The following is a 10,809-nucleotide window of genomic DNA, read 5'->3' as shown; positions in this document are numbered from 1 at the left end:
AAAGACAGAACAGCTATACTCCACTGATGAAAGCAAAACTGTCATGCACCTTCTTTCTAAGATATCTCCAGTGACAGGTTGTGGGAAAGAGAAAGAAGAAAAGGGTACATAAAGTACTTCTTTTTCATTGGAAAATTAGGTTGTTAAGAGTTCAAAAAGTGAGCCAAGATAGTTAAAATGTAACTTTGGTACCTGACATGCAATGTGGTAGACACTGTCAATTGTAAAAATACAAACAGAAAAATAAAACAACTTGGATATTGCCAAATTGTCTAAGTAGAAAAGAAATAAATGGTGCAGAAGCTCTGGATTTTCTCACTGTTGGGACAATGTTTGAAATGGAGTGATTAGAAGCAAACCCTAAAAGCCAGAGGAGACTCCAAAGAGCAGGCTCCCTAATACAATTGTACCCTAGATGGTAGGTTAGAGTAACATTGGTTAGAAGACCAGTGGTTGCTATTTTACTTAAATGGGTCTTCTTAGAAATTGTCATTTTATCTTTCACTGTTTTATGTCAAGCCTCTCCAGAACAGGCCCGTTCTCTGTTCTCAGAAACGTTTGGAAATAAATTCTGCCACAATACTCCATTCCCTATTCCCACAGTTTCCACTTGTGATTGTCTGCTCTCTTTTTTGTTGTAGCTTGTAGAAGTGGGTGGCCGTATCAACTGTCTGACTGCCTTTGTTCTGCCCATCCTTCAATTTCACTGCACCAGAAGGCAAACATGGCTACACATAGGCAGTACTCAGCTATACAAAAAGCCCAAGCTGAATCATTACTTTCTTGCCATGGGTAGAGCCCAGGAACCCCAATCTACCTCTTTGGATACCTTAGCAAGGTACTTCAGAGCCCTGCTCACTGACCACATAATGAAGCCCACATGTTTCCATGCCACCTCATAGCTCAGAGATTTATCAGGACACAATTCTGACACCACTTGACATCATTCATGAGGTACTTCCCAGTTCCCATAAAATGGAAAAATAAGAGAGGAACCCATGCAAAAAAAGGGAGAACACTCCCTAGTTACTAAATATTTTAGATTAATTTAGTCATAGGGAACTGAAGCCGAGTTGTGTATTAATGGGCCATCCAGAACTTCTTAAATGTCCTTCCAAAAGCCACATGAGCTTTGAAGTCTGGCTGTTAAGGGAATAGACATCCTTTTAATTTAAAACCAACCAATGGATAATAGTAGTAGGGCTGTGTGGATGAAGGGGACCATTCTGCGTAGCAGGGGAACAGGGAGCAGTGCCATTTATAGGAACATCCTTTCTGACTTTAAAATAAATTATACAGGTGAACACAGAAGTTCATGCTACTTGCTGGAAGCAATAAGGATCAAATTTTGTGGACCATGTCTTCCACAAACCTCCATGGATCCTGCCTCATTCCCTGGGGGCTATTGTATTCCGTGGTACATCTCAGTAGCCCTTAGAAACTGGTGGCATGTCCTCAGATAGATATCTTGTATGATAAAGATAGACACATTGATTCCATCAGTTTCTTCCACAGGAGCTGCCGGATTGCCAACGGGCATTGTCGATATTCTCACCAGAGTTCTCTTTTTCCTTCTACCTGAGTCAAACTGCAGTCTCTAGGTCTTCATGGGTAAGGATCTTGTAACTCTGACGACTCTCTAGGTAGGAAGCCAGATCTGGGTCCCCAGCCTGCTGGGCTCTGTCTTGAGGGGTCTTGCCCTGTAGGTTTTAGATGGAATGAAAAAGACATAAGAACAAAAGGTAGAATATCAGATGCCCACACACTGACAGACCTTCACACATAGTGGTTGCTTACAAAATGAATGTTAGCATCTATCTGAGAGAATAAGTACAAACTAAGAGGGATGTTATCACAGAAGCCCAGAAAACAGAAGTTTTCTCTGCTGATTTTAAAGTTCTCTAGAATATTCCTCAGATACTCTAGGTTCCTGAAAGAGATTTCTTTAAAAATCAATTCCAAGATAAGACCATGGCTAATAATTTGTTGCCTCAACCAAAAAGAATTGCCCTGTTATGATTTGATAACTTCAAAACAAAGAAAGCATAGTCCCAGTATAATGCAGGGGTTGCCCGGGAAGTTTTTGTTTGTTTATTGTTTTAAATTTATGTTTTTTGTTACATTAAAGTTCCCTGATATCTCCTTCCTTCCCTCCCTTCCCCACACTCGAGAAGGCATCATTTGACAAAAAGATATATGTATATATAAGAAGATGTCTTCCTCATTTCTATTTATTAGTTCTTTCTCTGAAGGTGGGCATATACAAGTTATTCTCCAAACAATATTTCTCTTGCTGAATATAATGTTCTCTTGGTTCTGTTTATTTTGCTCTTTATAATTTCATGTAGGTCTTCCATGGTTTGTTTGTTTTTTTTAAATTAGCCTGCTTGAATCTACAGGAAGAGGAGGTAGCTGGCTAAGTCTACTTATTCTTTCTTTTTTACTTATTTCACCTTAATCAAAAGAAAAACATAATAATAGATGATCTCTGGATAGAAATGTTAGATGGTAGGTATTATCTCATTATCTATCATTAATGACTTATCTGAAATTGGTGGATCAGTGACCTAGCAGAGCTCTGAGGAAACAGACTGTTTGGCTCAGAGTAGGAGATTAATAAATGCTACTTGGCTTAATGACTTCATATATGGAAAAGAAAAGATTCAGAACACAAGAATTAAAACCCAGAGGACACCACCTGACTCAAATAACACTGGCCATCTAATCATGTCAGTTGTAGAAGAGAGAAAGAAGGAGAAAGAATAAAAGAATAGATCTAAATCTGGAAGGGATCTTAGTGGCCAACTAGTCCAACCCTCTCAACTTAAAAATGGAAAAAAGTAAAACCCAAGAAGATTAAGTGAATTGTCTACAGTTATACAAATGATGAGGGACAAAGCAGGGATCTGAATCTAGATCCTTTGCCTCTCAAGCCATTTTTCATTCCATGAAATTGTTACCAAAATGGAAGAGGATAAGGAAGACCCATTGAGAGCAGCAATGAAAACCACTTCAGACAGGTCCTTAATTTTGCTTTATGCCCAAGTATACTTACTTCAGAAATGGACTTTCCTCATGTGGTATTCCATTCAAATTCTTATCTTTTCCCCTTCGACAAAATTTAGTTCTTGCAGGCATGCCTCACCTCATACTTTTATTTGGGATAATGAGAATCTTAAAGCTGTGCTGACAAAATGGGTCCAAGATAACTCTGAATCAGAGGACTCCTTGAATATTATCACTAGGAGTATACTCTGTCTATACTTCAACATAAAAAGGAGATTTTGTTTTCCTTTTTGCATATATCCTTGGGAATATGACACTTTTTTAGTGTCTCTTCGTTCTCCTTAATATGTCCTCAATACAACATACTTCATTTGTCCGAGTACAGAATTCCTTTGCTGTGAGTATACAGAAATCACAAGGTATGAATTGCATCTATGTCAAGAAAGCAAAGACACAGACTTATTACCTATATTCATTTCAGTTTTGCTGGATTTCTCTCTCCTTTCCATAAACTAACAGCTTTCAGACCGAAATCTGCTTACTTACTGTTTTCATGATGATTCCCATTTGCTAAAGCTTCTTTCCCTGTAATCACCTGAACCCCATCTTAGTGTTTTCCCCTCTCTCTAATTTCAGCTCCCATCCTTCAAGTATTTCTTCTTGAATCTCTGTCTATCTTCTCTGGGCATAGAATTCCTGAGTCAGTTCTACTTGGTTTCTTCTTTTCTGATGACAGCTCAGCCTTAACTAGCTCAACCAATATTTTCATCTCATGTCTGCAATATGATGTCCTTCATTGTCTCTTCATCCCTGCCCTTTGTAACTCTCTACTCCAAAGATGTCATGAAGGTCATATTCACATTTCTTTGCCTGTTGTCCTTTCAGTAAAATAGCAGCACATACAAAGCACACATTTAGAGAAAAGGACAATACATTTACATCTTAATCCCCTTTTTTAGGGTAGGTAGGTGGAATAGTAAATAAGGTGCTCAGTCTGGAGTCAGGAAAACTCATCTTCTTGAGTTCAAATCTGTCTTCAGATTTCAAAGATTTAATGGCTGTGTGATCCTAGGCAAGTTGCTTAACCATATTTGCCTCAGTTTCTTCAACTGTAAAATGGACTAGAGAAGGAAATGGCAAACCACTCCAGTACTTTTGCCAAGAAAATGGGGTCATAAAGAGTTAGACACAATTGAAAACAACTGAACAAACCTTTTTTTAATGGGACTACATTATCTTAGGTATGATTTGTAGTAGTAGTAGTAGTAGTAGTAGTAGTAGTAGTAGTATAGAAGTAGTTTTGGGGTAGGCAATGGTTAATATCTCTTTAAAGGTTGATATCCTCCCCCAGCTATGGACCTGCCTTACATGATTAGTGCTCTGCTTGAGCTACTGATTTTTGAACTACTGATGGGTCTAGAATAACCCTGAATCAGGGGACTTCTTGTATATTTTCACTAGGGATATACTATTATCTATACTTCAACTAAAAAGGAGAAAATTTTCCCCTTTTTCGCCTAAATCTTTGGAACTATGGTGCTCTCTGTTCCCCTTAATAGGTCCCTAATACAATACATTTCATTTGTCAAAGTATAGAATTTCTTCACTGTGGATATGTAGAAATCTTTTCTGTCTGTAATCTTTTGAACCCCATCTCAGTGTTTTCCTTTCTCTGCTCTGCTTTTCCTTTTCACCAATCAATATCCCAATATTGCAGAGGTTCCTCACAATCACTACCACCACGTAAACAAAAAATTCAACTTGTTTCCTCAAAAGCTTAATAGGATCACAGGTTTAGAGCTAGAAGAGTTATCTATGCAGCAAACTTATTTTATAGATGACTTTCTGAAGCCCAAAGAGATCACATAGTATTAATCAGCTGAAGTAGTCTTTGGACTCAGGTCCTCTGACCTCAGATCCTTTGTTTTTTCCCCTACACCAGGGGTCGGCAACGTATGGCTCTCCAGCCATATCTGGCTCTTTTGAGGGCCAGATATGGCTCTTTCTGCAGGAGCCATAAAGTCAATTTTTTTTCAGGCGCTGTTACAGGAGCGCACTGTGAGCACTGTACGGCTCTCACGAAATTACATTTTGTAAAAAATGTGGCATTTATGGCTCTCACGGCCAAAAAGGTTGCTGACCTCTGCCCTACACCAACTTTGCTAGATCTAGAAAGCTAATTGGGAGTGTCTAAATTAGTTAGCCTTTAGTCCTACCTCTACCACTGTTATATGTGTAACTTTGAAAATTCTATCTCATTTTTCTCATCTGTAAAAGAGAGATGACAAACTATGTACTACTTAGCTCAAAGAATTAATGTAGAAATCAAAAGGAATAATAGATCGATAAGCCTTTTGGAAGAAATAGCTACTAATACATGTAAGGAATTATTATTTAATATTGATGTTCCTTGCTTGGGTCACTTGGTCTGTGATTTTGATCACCCCCAAATATTAGTACTCTTCTACACCAAGTTCCCACCCAAGAATTACATTGTATTTATTTTTCTATGTCTATTTTCTATTCCCATTTCCTAATCCAGCAGAATAAAAAGTCCTCGAATGTAAAGACTATTATCTTTTCGGCATGTAGCAGTGTCTTGCAAATAACAGCCACTTAATAAAACCATGTTGAATGGACTTGAATTCTTTGTTACTTATTATAACTTCTTGCCACATAGTATGGTTCCATGAACACTGTGGCACGTGAATATTTGCTTGAATGATGAATCGCATACCTCTGCCTTCCTTCCCATGCTCCCTTCAACAACCCTGAAGGATAATAGTACTCCATACCCATGCCATCACCCCGTTAGAATGACCCTGATTTCCATATTTGTACATTGGATATCTCCTCCCTCCACAGCCTGACTGTCAGGGCTTAGCCAAGGTGATAGACCAGCCAAACTAAGGCTGGACACACATGGAGATTTATAAATGTACCTATGCAAATACACATCCTTTCTTTGTGGTTATAGATTTAAAATGCAGTTTCTCTAAATAAAGTACTTTATTTTTTCCTCCTTTTTTTCCCAAAGCCCCAGGCACTGCCATGAGCATAGAAGAGATGCCCTAGCTGTGTGCACAAGTGAAGGTTTTGGTGCCAATGGCCATGCCTAGCTAGGAAAATGTTTCCACTCACTCATCAGGTTACCTTGGAATCCGTCTTTCTCAGAGATGCCCCTGCATCCACCAGGAGTTGGCAGACAGCCCGGTTCCGCTGGCAAGCAGCCTTATGCAATGCTGTCTCTCCCCTAAATCAAGACCAAAGAAGAAACTAGCAGTGAGGAACTTTAACCATGGAGGGGAAAACCACACCTTTCTCTACATAGTATGTACTCAACTAGCCCCTTCACTGTAAATGATACTGGGAGAAGGTTGAAAATCATTTTATTCAGTTGAGCCATAGATTCTCTTTAATGACTAGCTCAAACGCCCACAGTATCAGACATTAGGTTCTCTCTTCTTTTTTCATTTTTTTTTCATAATGACAGAAGTCAACTGGGCCCCCTGGTTGAAAATTTAGAGATTTACTCTATAAACATTATTATTGTTATTATTCCGTTTTTAATAACAAGTCTCCAGGCTCTCTAGGAAAGGAGTGTGTTGTAGAAAAGCCACTGGAACTGGGTGTAAAGATATTAGATTGAAGGGCTCTGGGTCTGGTAAGTCTGGATCTTTTTAGCTTGGCTGCCTTGGATAAATCACTTGATTTCTCTGGATTTCTGCACTTTCATCTATAAAACAAGGATCACAGATCACAACTTTCAAGCTGAAAGGGCCACAAGAGACATTTAATTTGGGGGCAGCTGGGTGGCTCAGTGGATTGAGAGCTAGATTTAGAGATGAGAGGTCCTAGGTTCCAATCTAGCCTCAGATAATTCCTATCTATGTGACCCTGGGCAAGTCACTTAACCCCCATTGCCTAGACCTTATCACTCTTCTGCCTTAGAACCAATATACAATACTGATTCTAAGATGGAAGGTAAGACTTTAAAAAAATTTGAAAAAAGAGACATTTAATTTGACTTCATTTTACAGATGAGGGAACAGAAGTTTGAAGGGGAGAAATGACTTGCCAATGGCTTCCCATGAAGTAAACAGCAGAATTGTTCTGAGGCTTCAATGATAAAATGCATGTGAAAGCATTTCAAAAGTTACAAAGTGTACTCTAAATGTGAAGCATCTCTGGCTTAGTACACGGGAAACAACTTTGGTTCAAGACTCAAAGGGCCAGAGTTCAAATTCCATCTTTGACTTTTAGTACTTATTTGATTCTGGATATTTACCTTTTCTTCTCTGGGCTATTTTTCAATCTATAAAATAAGAAATTTAGACTATTTGGATTAAGTGCCTTCCAGCTCAAATTCTTGGAGAATGAACTATTAATACCCACATTTTACAGATGAATCAACTTTGGCTCCCAGGGGTTGAATGGCTTTTCCAGAATTACACAATTAGTAAGTACAGGATTCAAACCCATGTACTCTTGATTCCAAAGTCAAAACCAATACTATATCTTACTATACTGCATTATTATTCTATTAAAATATAGGTGTTGAAACATAACTCTGAGATTCTTTCCTGCTTTAAAAATTCTGTTATTCGTTGATTCAATTATTGGGATGCTTGTGCTTTGTGCTGACAGACAGATGAGGTTTATAATAGAAAATCCAAATTATGGGGCCCAGAGATTGCTGAGATCAAAATATTCCTTTGAATCCCTTTTATCTTATTTTTATCCTTGAAAAAATGCTTAGCTTAGGTCATCATTATTTTACATGCCTCTGCATAATTTCTCATTGTTGACATCTACTCTGTCCCCAATTTCAGCTATTGAGACCACCAGAAAGAAGTTTCTGTTTCTGTCAGGTCTGTAATGTTTAACTAGTTGAAATGGAAAGTCCTAGATACCATGTGATGAATCATGGTGCAAAGAAGATTAATATTTGAGCCAGTCATGACATGGGATGTCTGGTCTAATGAACTCTTCTCTATCCTGTACTAACATTTGTGTATATTACTATATTATTGTGTTTATGTACAGGGAAACTTGTACTTATCATAGATGAAAAATGAACAAGTATACATAAACAGGACTTGGAAGTGTGATTTTATGGGAATTCTTTTTTTTAAACCTTAATATCTTTTATATATATATATATATATATATATATATATATATATATATATATCCTTCTGTATTAATTTTTTTATTTGTTTTAGGGCTAGGCAATGGGGGTTAAGTGACTTGCCCAGGGTCACACAGCTGGGAAGTGTCTGAGGCTGGATTTGAACCTAGGACCTCCTGTCTCTAGGCCTGGCTCTCAATCCACTGAGCCATCCAGCTGCCCCCAATTTTTTGTGTGATTTTATGGGAATTCTATCCACCAATACATATCCCAACCCACTCAAAACTTAGTAGACGGCTTGCCTGTGGTCACATTACTAATAAGTATCAGAGTGGGATTTAAATCCAGGTATCTAGATTTGGACTCTATACCCTAAAATCTTCCACCCTGTCTCCTCACAACGTAATGTAGAATTTGTATATGGAACTTAAAAAAGACTGGTAGTAGACTTTTAGATGGTATCTAAGTATTCACTTAGATGGTATCTAAGTACCTACAGACTGTGCTTCTCTCCATTCTCCCAACCATATTCCAGAGAGAAACTCACAAACCATCGAATACTGGATGAGTACTCACGTTTCACTGTCTGTCATATCCAGCAACTCAGAAGGACCTGTGCAAGAAACAAAACAGTTATGTAAAGAGGAGGTAAGAAAAAAATCGGGAAGATCCAGGAAACATTATAGAAAAGTCCACTATATAATTCCTTGGGAAATGAAATGGAAATCAAAGCATGTTAGAAAGGGGAGGTTAGAAAGTCTGAATAGTCAAAACCTGCCCTTTAACCCCAACAAGAATTTACTGAATTCCTGCTAGATTCCAAGCTTTGGTATAGATTCTGTGGATTATAGAAAGAAATATAAAGTATGGTATCTTGCAGCTAAGGTCCTTATGAGAGATACAAAAACAATATATATGAATTAATTGAAGAATTCAGTGCTAAATCACTAGACTATAAGTGTAAAAGAAATCCAAAGAAGGGAGGGAATCACTGTGACCTAGTAGGCTTGTACAGCAAGCTTTGAACACATCCTTAGCTAACTTGGCTAGAAAAATATAATACAGCATTATGGACTATTGGACATAGTAGACCTCAGAGATCATTTAGCCCAAATCTCTCATTTACAGATGAATAAACTAAGGTGCAGAGAGACCCAGAAAACACTGTGGGAGGAATTCTCCTCTGGAGACTGTGAGAAATTGCTAGGATTAATAGCAAAGGGAATTCCTTCCAATACTTGTCTTCCATGAATGTGCGATATTTTATCATAGAAAGGACAATGTCAGCCCTCTCTTTTCTAAAGAGGGCTTCCTCCCAGTGATCATTTCTGTTCCATTTCTATGAACACTGGAACAAAAGGAAATGAATTTGCTTTGCAGAGAGAAAAAATTGATAAGCATTCCCCAACAGATAATTCTGAAAGGATATGAACAAGCAATTCAGAAATGAAAGTTATCAACAACCATATGAAAAAACTTTCAAATTAGCAAAGATAAAAGTTAAACATCTATGAGCTTCCATCACAAAGTCATAGATTGACAAAGATGGCAAAAAAGGAAAATGTCAATTGTGGGAGAAGTTGTAGGAGGTCAAGCATACACTGTGAATACAGTTGTGAATTGGTCTAACCTCGCCAGAGAATAATTTAGACATATGACAGTGTTCCCTGATTTCCTCCCATCTTCTTCAGGAAGATTTTTTTTGAGTTTCCAGCTACTACAGCTTTCCCCTCAAGTTATGTTTTATCCATAATTTATGTTATATACATAATTATTTACATGTTGTCTCCTCCATTATTATGTAAGCTCTTTGTGGCCAGGGACTATTTTTTGCCTTTTTTGTATCCCCAGACCTTAGAACAATTCCTAGAATGTAGTAAATTTGAAAAAAGAAAATTTTGACTGAGTAGAATGAATATATATTTGGTCGAATTATAATACTATGAAGTATATATCTCACAGGCAGGGCAAAAGGCCAAGCATACAAAAATATTTAGAGCAGTACTTTTGGATTAGAGGAAAGAACTAGAAAAGAACAGGTGCTGATCAACCAGGGAACAACCAAATCCATTTGGTATATTACGATAATGGAATATTATTGCACTATAAGAAAAGATAAATACCAGAGATTCTGAGAAAATTGGGAAGTCTTGCATAACTTGGTACATACTAAAATGAGCAGGACAACAAAACACATGAGCATAATAACATAAAGGGGAAAAATCTTTGAAAGACTTTAGGATTCAAGTTTTTTGTTGTTGTGCAGTCAAGTCTGATTCTGTGATACCATTTGCAGTTTTCTTGGCAAAGAAACTGAAGTGGTTTGCCATTTCATTCTCCAGCTTATTTTACAAGTCAGTCAATCTCCTTCAGCCTCAATTTCTTCATTTGGAAAATGGGGATAATAATAAGTCTTACCTACATCTCAGGGTTGTTGTGAGTATCAAATGAGATATTTGTAAATTATTCTGCAAACCTTAAAGCACTACATATATGTGAACTATTACTATTGTTATTGTTATTGTTATTATTATTATTATTATTATTAAGTTAACTGCCTAGGGTCACACAGCTAGTAAGTATTACAGGATGGATTTGAATGTAGGTCTTCCATACTCTACATCTCTATTCACAAAGACACCTAGTATCCTCATCCATTCTTTTTTTTTTTT

General features: G+C 37.4%; 1 protein-coding gene across 1 annotated transcript in view; it reads right to left on the bottom strand.

Annotated features, from left to right (window-relative positions):
* Positions 1–1,583: 1,583 nt before the first annotated feature.
* The window catches only part of DGKI (diacylglycerol kinase iota), a 611,386-nt gene continuing 602,160 nt past the window's right edge, over positions 1,584–10,809 (bottom strand). The window contains 6 exon segments of the mRNA XM_044677460.1: positions 1,584–1,700; positions 6,160–6,259; positions 8,714–8,750; positions 9,130–9,143; positions 9,303–9,318; positions 10,425–10,450. Coding sequence (XP_044533395.1) covers positions 1,584–1,700; positions 6,160–6,259; positions 8,714–8,750; positions 9,130–9,143; positions 9,303–9,318; positions 10,425–10,450 — 310 coding nt within the window.

This window comes from Gracilinanus agilis, chromosome 5, assembly GCF_016433145.1.
Source record: "Gracilinanus agilis isolate LMUSP501 chromosome 5, AgileGrace, whole genome shotgun sequence".
NCBI classification, from domain to species: Eukaryota; Metazoa; Chordata; class Mammalia; order Didelphimorphia; family Didelphidae; genus Gracilinanus; species Gracilinanus agilis.
Note: the sequence above shows the minus strand (reverse complement) of the source record. Positions and strands in the feature narration are given on the sequence as shown.